Raw genomic sequence first — 13,712 nt, forward strand, 5'->3', positions numbered from 1 at the left:
ACCGCCACAGAGTTCCTGAGCCCTTCCTCCATATGAGGACACGCCGGAAGTCAGCTGTCTGCACCCAGGAGAGGGCCCCCACAGAGCTCCTGAGCCCTTCCTCCATATGAGGACACGCCAGAAGTCAGCTGTCTGCACCCAGGAGAGGACCCCCACAGAGCTCCTGAGCCGCTTCCTCCATATGAGGACACGCCGGAAGTCCTGAGCCCTTCCTCCATATGAGGACACACTGGAAGTCAGCTGTCTGCACCCAGGGGAGGACCCCCACAGAGCTCCTGAGCCCTTCCTCCATATGAGGACACGCCGGAAGTCAGCTGTCTGCACCCAGGAGAGGACCCTGAGTAGCACCCACACTGGCACCCTGATCTCAGACTTCCCGCCTCCACAGCTGGGGGAAATAAAGTTTTGTTGTTCATCAGGCACCTGGTCTGTGGTAGCTTATTGTAGCAACCTGAACAGACTAAGATGGCCTGTATCTATCAAAAAATAAAATCAATAAATTAATAGCCCCCCAAAACAGGCAGCAACCAGCCCAGGTGGGTTCACTCGTAAAATCTACCCAACGTTTAAGAAAGGAATTAAACTACATACAGAAAACAAATTCGTGGTTACCAGCAGGGAGAGGGAAGTGGGGGGAGAAATGGTAAGGGCAGGGGATTAAGAGGTGCAAACTACTATGGATAAACCAGACAAGCAAGTATTGGGACACACAAGGAAATATAGCATTATATGATAATAAGTGTCAATGGTGCATAACCTGTAAAAATGCTGAACCGCTATGCTGTATACCTGAAACTAGCAAAATATTGTAAACCAGCTATATTTCAGTTTAAAAAAGAGACAAATAAAACTAATTCTCTATTATCTCTTCCAGAAAACGGAGGAAAACAGAATGTTTCCTAACTCATTCTGTGAGGCCAGTCTCACCCAAGTTCCAAAATCAGACAAAACATTAAAAGAAAGAACCATAGACAAATATCTCTTATGGATAGATGTGAAAATTCTCAACAAAACACAAGCAAATTGTATTTAATAATATATACAAAATAACAACCAAGTGGGACTATAGGTATGCAAGACTGACTCAGCACTGAAAATCAATTAATATAATCTATCATGTCAAAAGGCTAAAGAAGAAAAAAATCACATGATCATATCAATAGATAAACAAAAACTATTTGACAAAATCCAGCAAAATTTTAAAAATCCTAGCCAATAGGATAGAGCAGATGTTTTGATAGATGTTCTACCTCAACTTGATAAAGAACATCTATTAAAAACCTGACATCAGAGTTAATAGTGAGAAACTAGAGGTTTTCCTGATAAGAACAGAAACGAGGCAAGGATATTTGCTTTCACCATGCCGACAAAAAAGGGTCTAAAGATACGCAGATTGAGAGGGGAAGATGACACAATTATCTATATAGAAATACACCTCCCAAATCAAAATCAAACCGAAAATCTCCTGAAACTAGTAAGCAATTACAACAATACAGAGAACAAAGGATAATATACAAAAGTCAGTTTCTTTCTCATACTCCAGCAATGAAAAATTTGAGTTTGAAATTAAGAACACAATACTATGTACACTAACACCAAACTAGAGAGGCAAAGCGAGAGAGGGAGGGAGAAATACTTAGATAAAAATCTAACAAAATATGTATAAGATCTATATGGTGGTGGTTTACTTGGGAAGTCGTGCCCAACTCTTGCAAACCCATGGACTGTAGCCTGCCAGGCTCCTCTGTCCGTGGGATTCTCCAGGCAAGAATACTGGAGTGGGTTGCCATTTCCTTCTCCAGGAGATCTTCCTGATCCAAGAATTGAACCTGGGTCTCCTGCATTGATTCTTTACCAACTGAGCTACAAGGGAAGCTCAAAATATATATGAGGAAAACTATAAAACTCTGATGAAAGAGTTTATCAAAATAAATGGAAAAATATTCTATGTACATGGGTAGGAAGACTCAACATTGTCAAGATGTCAGTACTTCCTAATTTGATCTATAAATTCAATGCAATCTCATTCAAATTCTAGCCAATTATGTTATGGCTATTGACAAACCACATCCAAAATTTATAGAGAGAAGCAAAAGAATGCAGAATACACAACACAGTATTGAAGGAGAAAAAAAAGTCAGAGGATTGACACTACCCAACTTCAAGCCTTAGCAAAAGCTACAGTAATCAGGACAGTGTTGTATTGGGGCAGGATACACAGACAGATCAATGGATCAAAACAGAGAACCCAAAAATAGACATACACAAATATGGTCACCTGATCTGTGACGAAGGAGCAAAGGCAGTTTAATGGGAAAAGAAGAGTCTTTTCAACAAATAGTGCTGGAACAGACATTCACATGCAAGAAATGGATTTGGATACAGACTCACACCATCTACAAAAAACAGTTCAAAATGAACCATAGATATAAAGGTAAAACGCAAAACTATAAAACTCCTAGAAGCTAACACAGGAGAAAATCTGAAACATATTGGGTTTGCGGATGAGTTTTTAGGTGTTACTGACATAGTCCATGAAAAAAATTGATGAGATGAACTTAAAAACTTCTTTGTGGTAGATACTTTCTAAGAATGAAACAACATGTCTCCAACTTGGAGAAAACATTGGCAAAGCATACCTCTTGATAAAGGGACTGGTTTCCAACAATAGTCCAAAATATAGAAAGAAATCTTCAGACTCAACAACCTGACATTTGTTGATGTTTCTACAATTATTTATGCTCCTTATTCCCTTGGAAAATCCTTGAATCAAGATCAAATTATGTATAAAATCATGCCTTCTGTCCCTCCCCCAGACTACATGTTAGTTATTCAACAAATGGTGGTAAATTTGAATTGATCAAAACAATTTTTGGATAAAAAAGCTCATCTCAAAGAGTAACTCTTAAAAAGTAATGGAAGTTATAAACATGTGGCACCTAGAGTCTGTTGAATCTAGCTTGCTCTACAACTCGGAAGTACCCAGATTTGGATGGGTGCCTAGGAGCATGGAATCCTGGGTGCACAGCAGAATCTGGAAGCTGCTGGGAAGCGACTCCAATATCTACCATTGTCCCCAGAGAGGCTGGAGCAGGGCCTGGGCATCGGCATTCTTCTTAGCTCCCCAGGTGACTCCAAAGTGTAGCCAGATGACCCCACGGGGCCAGTGCCACAATCCCACCCGACATCCCAGTGCAGCCGTGAGACGAAGTCGTGGCACACCAGGCAGGGTGGCTCCCAGGCTCCGGTTGTAACAGCAACTGCTTCCTCCCCACTGGAAAAGGCCCAGCCATGTACAGCGAAACTAGCTGATGTTTGGTTAGTCAGATGTTTTAATGATATCCTATTTAATTGTATTTTAAATTAATCACTGCTGGCTTGCAACACCTCTCTCACAAGCGATGCATCTTAGTATCTTCTGAGGACAGGCCTCTAGGTGGAAAGCGCACTTTATTTTTAACTCAGCTAACTCCGATGTCCGTCACTCATCTACCATGTCAAGGGTGTGCCCTATGGTGTCATTTTTAACAGGAAGCAGAAGCAAGACTTTTTGGTTTAGCAGTATCCCCTGGGCTGGGTACTCTGTGTTTCTGAGATTCACGCAAGCGGAAGGGAAAATCATTGGCGTTTTGCTCCAGCCGCACTGAAGGAGAGGAGCGCTGACCTGAGTATGCCTGGCCCGTGACCAACGTGGCAGCCAGGAAATGATCGTGTCACCACAGGCCCGACCCACTGCCCCAGCAGGGCCCAGACACTCTTGTGGGGCCCGGGGAACTTACGAAGAAAGGAATCAGGCCGGCTGCCTTGTCTCTCTCCAGGGCCTCCTGCAGCGCGGAAGCTCGCATGGCAAACTTGCCATCGGAAGGGATGGCTTTTAATCTCACTCCGCCAATTAAGCCGGCTTTTTCCACGGAGGAGTGTGCCTGCAAGAGAGGGCCAGGTTAGACTCTGCAGCAGCTTCTGCATGCCTCCTGAGCATCAGGAGGCAGAGCCTCAATCCCCCCCAACTCCCTGCACCTTCAGGCCAGGAGCTGTTTCAGGTCCTGAGGGCTCTACTTCCAAGTTTCATGATTCCAACTCAGATGGCAGAGTGCTGGGCTGTGCTCGCAGGCGAGCGTGGGATCGTGCTCAGTTGTGTTCGACTCTTTGCGACCCCATGGACTGTACCCCGCCAGTCTCCTCTGTCCATGGGATTTCCCAGGCGAGAGTACTGGAGTGGGTTGCCATTTCCTCTTCCAGAGGATCTTGCCAACCCAGGAATTGAAGCCCCATCTCCTGTGTCTCCTGCATTGCAGGCAGATTCTTTACCTGCTGAGCCATCAGGGCAGTCTTATACGGAGCTGTATTGAGGGCTTTTCAGCCCACTGGTTTGAATTCAACAGAAGCAGTGGATGCTCATTTGGAAGCACAGCTGGGAAAATGACACCTGGTAACATCACCTGATGATGATATTACTTTATAAGTGTTCTTAGTAAGCTCCTAGTCCCACTCTTATCATCTGAGGCTCTAAAATTGCACGCAAAATATATGACGATGCTCAAAAGTAGCTCTCCTTGTGGTTTGTGCGTCCTCTTTGCCCTCAGATGAGGAGCAAGGTGATAGAGTTATGTATTTACAACCAGCACCTTGACCCCATGCTCCTGGGGGCTAATGCTCACCTGAAATGTAGATTCCACTCAGGAGGAGCTGATGGGAGGTGACTCTCCCAGAGGGCACATCCTTGCTCATTCCTTCCCTGTGTATGTGGCTTCCCTAACTCCTACAATCTTCCCCAAAGAGCATCCCTCAATAAATGGTGAACCCCTAAAGCCCCGCATCAGACCCTGCTCCTTGGAAACCTGAACCCAAAGCCACAGAATTGAGCCCTAGAGCCCATGGCTGTCCACTCGATGTAATGAACCCACCTGACTCCTGTCATCTAGGATAGTACTAGCCACACAGCATCCTTGTGAGAATCTAGAGACCACCATGGATCACTTCTCTTGGGTGAAATTCCCTCATGAAAACCCTGCTGGGAAAGGCTACCACCTAACATTCATAGCAACTTATCTCAACATAGATACATAGAGACCTACACATGCATTTTTAAAAGTTTTCTCATGTCTGTCTGGGAAACAAGGGAGAAATAAATAGAAGTGAATAATTTTCTTCCTCTGTGGGCAGCTCTAGTGCCAGGAGTTAGAGTACACACAGAGACAATCCTCCCAACAATGCATCAAAGTATGCATATTATATTTGATTTCAGGCTACATATGTTTATTCCCTAGAACAAAGCTGTCACAGTTGAAGTGCCTGGCTTAACAAATTCATTAAAAATATTACATCAGTGATACAGAGAACAAACTTTCGGACATCAAGGGGGGAAAGGGGGGTAGGATAAAGTGGAAGATTGGGATTGAAGTATACGCATGACTACATATAAAATAGATGACTGATGAGAACATACTGCACAGCGCAGGGGAAGAGAAGGTACAGTCTATTTATAGGGTGTGCACTAAGTCACCCTTAAACACGCTCCAAAGTACAGTCTGAGCAGGCAAAAACTGTTTGATCCCACTTGCATGAGGTACCTAGAAGTCAATTTCATAGAGTCAGCAAGTATGTAGATGCCAGGGGCTCCCCCTCCTCCAGGGGTATGGAGGGAAGGTATAATGGGGACTTAGTGTTTAATGGGTCAGAGTTGCAGTTTAGGAAGGCGAAAAATCTGGGAGACGGACGACAGCGAGAGTTGCATGACAGTGTGAATGTCCTTAGTGCCACTGAACTGTATAGCGTGTGTTAGTCGCTCGTTGAGTCCAACTCTTTGTGACCTTATGGGCTGTAGCCCACCAGGCTCCGCTGTCCATGGAATTCTCCAGGCAAGAGCACTGGAATGGGTAGCCATTCCCTCCTCCAGGGATCTTCCTGACCCAGGAACAGAACCTGGATGTCCCACATCGCATGCAGATTCTTTACCATCTGAGCCACTAGGGAAGCCTGAACTGCACAGTTAAATATGGTTAAAATAGCACGTTTTATGTTATGTGACTTTTGCCACAATAAAAAGATTTTAAAAGTACTATGTGGGCAAAGCTAAATCAGCTATTCCTTGTGGAACCAAAACCTCTGGTGGTACCATTTTTTGGGTGCCCTCTTGACTCCCGGTTCACTCGTGGAGCTGCTGCTCAAGGCTCTTTCCTTCTGTTCTCTCTCACACAATTGCGCTTTGCTTTGGCTTTTAACCTTTTTCAAGAAGGCTGATCATGGGAACTGATCATGGCCTAGATATCCCCACTTGCAGAGATCTCTAAACCTTACAGAACACTGCGTCATCCCTCATCTTGGGTCAACAGCTAGCTGGCAGAGCGGCAGCACCAGGTGGCAGGCCCTTTTGACCCTGTCTGGTGGTTTAAAAAAGGCTTTGAGAACTGACGTGATTGGCCTGAGATCACAGAATTTAAAATAGCAGGGCTGGGACGTGAGCCCAGGTCTTTGAGCCCTTAGCCCCACATGGGGCTCCACTACGCCGTGCTGAAGGCAGCCAGATGGCCTCAACATGAGCTGGGACAGGTGGGGTTGGGGTGATTTCACGGCACGATTATTCTCTTTCCAACCTAATCTGCTAAGTTCCCACTGGCAGCCTATATCTTTTCTTTAGCAGAGGTCCCTGGCTTAGTGACACCTGGGGGACTGTTCTTGGATTGGAAAGGATACTGCAAGCCCTATAGTTTTTTCTTTTTTAATTTTTGGACACACCCTGAGGCATATGGAACCTTAGTTCCCCGACCAGGGACAGAACCCACAGCCCCTGCAATGGGAGACAGAGTCTTAACCACTGGACCACCAGGAAGTCATCAGTGTGGTTTTGACTTGACACCACACAAACCATTCCACCCCAGGAGGCTCAAGGGGGCTCTGGGCACCGCACTCACCTGGTCAGATGCGTAGGCCACCAACTTCTCCATGATGGCAGCCTGCGTCAGCTCTGGGGAGGCAGCCTGCAGGTGTCGGGTCACTTTGGTCCGAGCGGCCAGCAGGGCCACAAGGGTAGCTTCACTGGCAGTTCCCTAAGTCAAAGAAAAGGTCAACAGGACCTTCCAACTGCAGCCAGGGAATCATCTCTAAATGTGAGAGATGTGATGTGGCATCTTCCTATTTTCTTAGAAGACACATCTGAAATTGTCAAGTCCATTCTCCCATGCATGGGGAAAAGGCTGTACATCCGTGACTGACACTGCAGCTCTTATTATCAATTCAGCATTGCTTTGCCTGCTTCATAAAATACCCACCAGCACTTACTGGCACTTACTAGGCATCACTGGTACCAGACTTGGCAGACACATTCCCATGGACACTTTCTAGTCTGGACAGGAGGTGCTGGTCCATTTCCCCCAGAGGAGGAAATGGGACCCAGGGCACAGCTCCCGGCACAGCTGCACACACACCGCAACTTGGACAGACACATTTGTCTGTTTTCACAAAGGGGCTGCCCCTTCTTTAAGACCCAGAAATTGCCCTGGAGGGTGTTCCCCAGTCACTAATGTTACAGACTGAATCCCTCTCCCCCAGATTTCATATGTTGGAGCCCTAACTCCGAATTTCTCAGGACGTGACCACATATGGAGACAAAATCTTTGAAGGGGTAACAGAGTCAAAATGAGCCTTTTAGAGGGTCCCATGGTCCAGCCTGGCTGGTGTCCTCATAGGATGAGGAGCTGAACACATGTGCCTGCGTGCACGCATGCGCATGTGTGCACATGCACATACACACACACACACGCAGAGGTGAGGCCACATGAGCACACAGGGAGGAGATGGTTGCGTGCAAGCTACGGGCAGAGGCCTCGGGGATGTCAGCCGCGCCACCACCGTGATCTCAGATGTCTTGGCTCTGGATGATGAGACAACCCTGTCTGCTGCCTGGGTCATCTGGTCTCTGCCTCTTCCTTGTGGCAGCCTTATCAAGCTAACACAATGACTGCCAACAACTTATTTTGGCAAAGGAATCAAGGATGCAAAATTCACTCCTATGAGGGTGGGCGGCGGTGAAAGAGAATATAAATTCAGCACCCAGTCCGTCAGCCCATCTATGTTGCAAACTAAGCTCATTTTTAATTGTATCATCTTCGGTTGGCAAACCTATGTTCAGAGAGTTTAGGTAACTTGCCCCAAATCAACAGTAAATGAGCAGTATGGTTAGAAGCAAACCCACATCTGTCTGCAGGGACTACTCCACTTGTGATCACGGAATCTTGTGTAAACCCTGAAAGAGACCATGAGCTGAATAGTATTACCGTTAGGAAGAAAAAGTGTAAAAGGTAAAAATTTTGTTGACTGTGAGAAAGAAATTCATAAAATAAAAACACTCATAGTTCTGTAGAACTGTGTAGCTCTAATGCATAAATTCTTACATACACATCTGTAATCTTAATTCCAAGAAAACACACTGGTCATAGCAAACACCCTCTTCCCACAACACAAGAGATTACCCTACACATGGACATCACCAGATGGTCAGTACCAAAATCTGATTATATACTTTCCAGCCAAAGAAGGAGAAGCTCTATACAGTCAGCAAAAACAAGATCGAGAGCTGACTGCGGCTCAGATCATGAACTCCTTATTGCCAAATTCAGACTTAAATTGAAGAAAGTAGGGAAATCCACTGCCTCCTTCATACACACTGACTTGGGAAGCTCATTGAAAGGCGCGGGCCCAGGGGTGCACGTCCTTGTCTTCCCCTGACACTCCTGTGAGAGCGCAGCTCGCCCTCAACATCACCCTCTGTCGGAGGCCTTGGAACTCCCACTACCCCCCAGCGTCCATGCTTCTCTGAACCATATTCTAAGGAAAGGCTTGAATCACCACAGCAGTTCACAGTGGGTTTTCCTTTAGGCGTTGTCCATGCCTTGAAAGAAAACTCCCCTTCTTCAGGCAACGAAAAGCGATTTTTCAAAAATATGCCTGATGAAAAAACTGTCAGCCAAGCATCCATAAGTACAATGGCTCAAGGAGGCATGGCTTCATTGTAGGAAATCTGTTTCTTTTACTTTAACCTTTGCTTCCCATTGCTTTTTTCACTAAAAGGATACTGTTTATACACAAGGACCTGCCCCAGGGAACCCTGCCCTCCTGCTTGAATATTAAACCAAAGTACCTTTGTTCAGGACCCTGTCCACCTGTGGATGGGAGTGCTCAGTCGCTCACTTGTGTCCAACTGTTTGTGACCCCATGGACTGTAGCCCACCAGGCTCCTCTGTCCATGGAATTTTTCAGGCAAGAATACTGGAGTGGGTTGCCATTTCCTTCTCCAGGGGAATCTTCCCGACCCAGGGATCAAAGCACTGACTCCTGCATCTCCTGTATTGGCAGGCAGATTCTTTTACCACTGAACCACCTGGGAAGGAAGGAAGAAAGTAACACATCCTCTGCCCGAGGCATGCCATTCTAGGAGGTAAGTGCAAGATTGTTTTGTTTTGTTTTACTTTGCTTCCTCAACTCCTCTCCCTTTCTGTTCTATAAAAGAACTTGGCATCCAGACCCCCAACAAGAAGGCTGAGACATTATTCTTCCATCTTCTTGGCCAGCCAGCTTTCCCAATAAAGATACATTCCTTGCCTCAACAGCAGGTCTCTCAGTTAATTGGCCTATAGTGCAGCGAGCAGAGTAGGCTTGGACTGGGTAACAGCTTGGTGACAGGGGCAGCAGGACAAGTGGGTCTCTGGCCTCCGCTGGAAGCAGGTTTCGGCTAAGGAAGGGACGGGGCGCCTGCTCTTGCACAGAGAGCAGTAAGGATACCTCTGTTTTCTTGCTGCAGACAAAGGTTGCCATGGTGAGGCTGCGGCAAGGCAGAAAGAACCGCGGTGAACATTGCCACTGGCTGCTGATGCTGGAGCAGGAACATCCTTTCATTTTCTTGGTTTTCAAGTGTCACCCCACACACAGCACGAAACTGGCTTTTCTTCCACAAGAGCTTTCAGAGCCAATTAAGAGACTATTTCCATGGCCCTGTTTGTCCAGCTCAAAGGACGGGTTGCCATTTGACGCAGACACCCATCACAGGGCCGACGCCTGGCAGCTGTGATTATGGCTCTGAGGGGCCAGCATCCCCCACATCCGAGGGCCCCCCGGCTGTCACCAGGCTCAGGCACTCTGAGCCCTTGCAAATTAGAGACAATCAGCCTTGTCAGAGGGAAGGGTGTGCTTCCTGCCTCACACACAGACACGATTGACTGCTTTCCTTGACCAAACTGGGTGGACAGGGCCTCCAAGAGGGGTTGTATTGAGTCCTGGGCTGAGGGATGTCAGAATTAGTCCCAAACAAATGCCTGGGCTTCTGCTGTTTCTAGAAAATGGAAGCGTCTTTAAAGGAAAAGGTAATTTAAAGATGAAGCCCATGGCAGCATGCCCATCTCTGGACACTCACACCGCAGCCAAGGGCCCGGGACAGGCTGGTGGGACACCCTGGTCTCCAGCTCACCTGTGTACCAGCTTTGCCTCCAACTAGCTCAAGCCCTGGGGCCCCAAGCACTATGCTTCTGAGCCTTGGGTTGTTGATAACCCAATCCTCATAAATATTTGGAGGTTGAGAAACGAACACTGAAAACAGAAGAAATAAAGCTAAAACCCAGCCTAACTCAGAGTGGGTGTTCAACACAAAGTTGGTATTATTGTGATGTACATGCCTTGGATGATGAGGTATCTGTAAGATTTTTGAGTAGTATCAAATGAGAGAAATCAGCTCGGGCTGCTGAAAAGAATCAAACATGAAACTGTTTCTGTCATGATCTCCAGTGACCCAGAAAAACTCTTTTTAAACATTTTTGTTTGTTTTTGATTTTTGGTGGAGCTGGAGCATTTGTGCTGAATATGGACTCAACCAGACGAGACTCAGCAGAAAGCTGAGGCTCCTCTTAGGAGATTGTTGACCTTCATCCTAAAGAGTATCCTTTGAAATATGACTCACGAGTGAAAGATGTGATACTATACATATTTTTATATATATTCCATTTATATAAATTGTGACACCATAGAAAGTCATGCAAATGGAAGGAGATCATGCATGTTAAACATACCATACTTAATTAAAAAAATAAAAGAGAAAATCATGCAATAATAATATTCTCAAAGACTAAACAATAGGAGGACTTCCCTGGTGGGCCAGGGGTTAAGAATTCACCTGCCAGTGCAGGGGACACGGGTTCAGTCCTAGTCTGGAAAGACTCCACATGCAGGACAGTTGAGCCTATTTGCTACCACTACTGAGCCTGCTCCCTAGAGCCCGGGCTCTGCAACAAGAGAAGCCACCACAGTGAGAAGCCTTCACACAGTGACTAGAGAGGAGCCCCTGCTCACCGCAGCCCGTGGGCAACAGCACAGATCAGGCACGGCCAAAACTGTTTACAGATGAAATAGATAAACAGTGGGAAAAGCCCACACAAAACAGTAAGTAAAACACCACACAGGAAATGTACATGATGTATTATCCCAGTTTTGTTTCTATTATGTACATATGTATGTATACCCACACTCACAGCTATTGAAATAACACTGGGAGGAAGCTGCCGCAGAGTGTTTCTGCATCTCTTCCATTTATCTAACGGATGTCCAGGTTTTGTTAGTGGAAAGGAGATGATGCTTTTAAGTTGAATAGCAGACAGAATGATCTCTTTTCGCTTTCAAGGCAAACCATTCAATATCACAGTAATCCAAGTCTATGCCCCAACCAGTAATGCTGAAGAAGATGAAGTTGAATGGTTCTATGAAGACCTACAAGACCTTTTACAACTAACACCCAAAAAAGATGTCCTTTTCATTATAGGGGACTGGAATGCAAAAGTAGGAAGTCAAGAAACACCTGGAGTAACAGGCAAATTTGGCCTTGGAATATGGAATGAAGCAGGGCAAAGACTAATAGAGTTTTACCAAGAAAATGCACTGGTCATAGCAAACACCCTATTCGAGCAACACAAGAGAAGACTCTACACATGGATATCACCAGATGGTCAACACCAAAATCAGATTGATTATATTCTTTGCAGCCAAAGATGGACAAGCTCTATACAGTCAATAAAAACAAAACCAGGAGCTGACTGTGGCTCAGATCATGAACTCCTTATTACCAAATTTAGACTTAAATTGAAGAAAGTAGGGAAAACCACTAGACCATTCAGGTATGACCTAAATCAAATCCCTTATGATTATCCAGGGAAGTGAGAAATAGATTTAAGGGACTAGATCTGATAGATAGAGTGCCTGATGAACTATGGAATGAGGTTCATGACATTGTACAGGAGACAGGGATCAAGACCATTCCCATAGAAAAGAAATGCAAAAAAAACAAAATGGCTGTCTGGGGAGGCCTTACAAATAGCTGTGAAAAGAAGAGAAGCAAAAAGCAAAGGAGAAAATGAAAGATATAAGCATCTGAATGCAGAGTTCCAAAGAATAGCAAGAAGAGATAAGAAAGCCTTCTTCAGCGATCAATGCAAAGAAATAGAGGAAAACAACAGAATGGGAAAGACTAGAGATCTCTTCAAGAAAATTAGCGATACCAAGGGGACATTTCATGCAAAGATGGGCTCGATAAAGGACAGAAATGGTATGGACCTAACAGAAGCAGAAGATATTAAGAAGAGGTGGCAAGAATACATAGAAAAACTGTACAAAAAAGATCTTCATGACCCAGATAATCACGATGGTGTGATCACTCACCTAGAGCCAGACATCCTGGAATGTGAAGTCAAGTGGGCCTTAGGAAGCATCACTACAAACAAAGCTAGTGGAGGTGATGGAATTCCAGTTGAGCTATTTCAAATCCTGAAAGATGATGCTGTGAAACCGCTGCACTCAATATGCCAGCAAATTTGGAAAACTCAGCAGTGGCCACAGGACTGGAAAATCCGTTTTCATTCCAATCCCAAAGAAAGGCAATGCCAAAGAATGCTCAAACTACCACACAATTGCACTCATCTCACACGCTAGTAAAGTAATGCTCAAAATTCTCCAAGCCAGGCTTCAGCAATACGTGAACTGTGAATTTCCAGATGTTCAAGCTGGTTTTAGAAAAGGCAGAGGAACCAGAGATCAAATTGCCAATATCCGCTGGATCATGGAAAAAGCAAGAGAGTTCCAGAAAAACATCTATTTATGCTTTATTGACTATGTCAAAGCCTTTGACTGTGTGGATCACAATAAACTGTGGAAAATTCTGAAAGAGATGGGAATACCAGACCACCTGACCTACCTCTTGAGAAATCTGTATGCAGGTCAGGAGGCAACAGTTAGAACTGGACATGGAACAACAGACTGGTTCCAAATAGGAAAAGGGGTATGTCAAGGCTGTATATTATCACCCTGCTTATTTAACTTATATGCAGAGTACATCATGAAAAATGCTGGACTGGAAGAAACACAAGCTGGAATCAAGATTGCTGGGAGAAATATCAATAACCTCAGATATGCATATAATAGCACCCTTATGGAAGAAAGTGAAGAGGAACTAAAAAGCCTTTTGATGAAAGTGAAAGTGGAGAGTCAAAAAGTTGGCTTAAAGCTCAACATTCAGAAAACGAAGATCATGGCATCCAGTCCCATCACGTCATGGGAAATAGATGGGGAAACAGTGGAAACAGTGTCAGACTTTATTTTGGGGGGCTCCAAAATCACTCCAGATGGTGACTGCAGCCATGAAATTAAAAGACACTTACTCCTTGGAAGGAAAGTTATGACCA

The 13,712-nt window shown here is 45.2% G+C and overlaps 1 protein-coding gene across 3 annotated transcripts in view; it reads right to left on the reverse strand.

Annotated features, from left to right (window-relative positions):
• Window positions 1–13,712, reverse strand: part of DDC (dopa decarboxylase) — a 104,727-nt gene that overhangs the window by 58,686 nt on the left and 32,329 nt on the right. For all 3 annotated transcript variants that reach the window (XM_027540257.1, XM_027540258.1, XM_027540256.1), the window contains 2 exons: window positions 6,912–7,046; window positions 3,780–3,923 (listed from right to left, as the gene is read on the reverse strand). In XM_027540257.1, coding sequence (XP_027396058.1) covers window positions 3,780–3,923; window positions 6,912–7,046 — 279 coding nt within the window. The remainder of the gene's footprint in view (window positions 1–3,779; window positions 3,924–6,911; window positions 7,047–13,712) is intronic.

The sequence above is a fragment of the Bos indicus x Bos taurus genome, chromosome 4 (assembly GCF_003369695.1).
Source record: "Bos indicus x Bos taurus breed Angus x Brahman F1 hybrid chromosome 4, Bos_hybrid_MaternalHap_v2.0, whole genome shotgun sequence".
In the NCBI taxonomy this organism is placed as follows: Eukaryota; Metazoa; Chordata; class Mammalia; order Artiodactyla; family Bovidae; genus Bos; species Bos indicus x Bos taurus.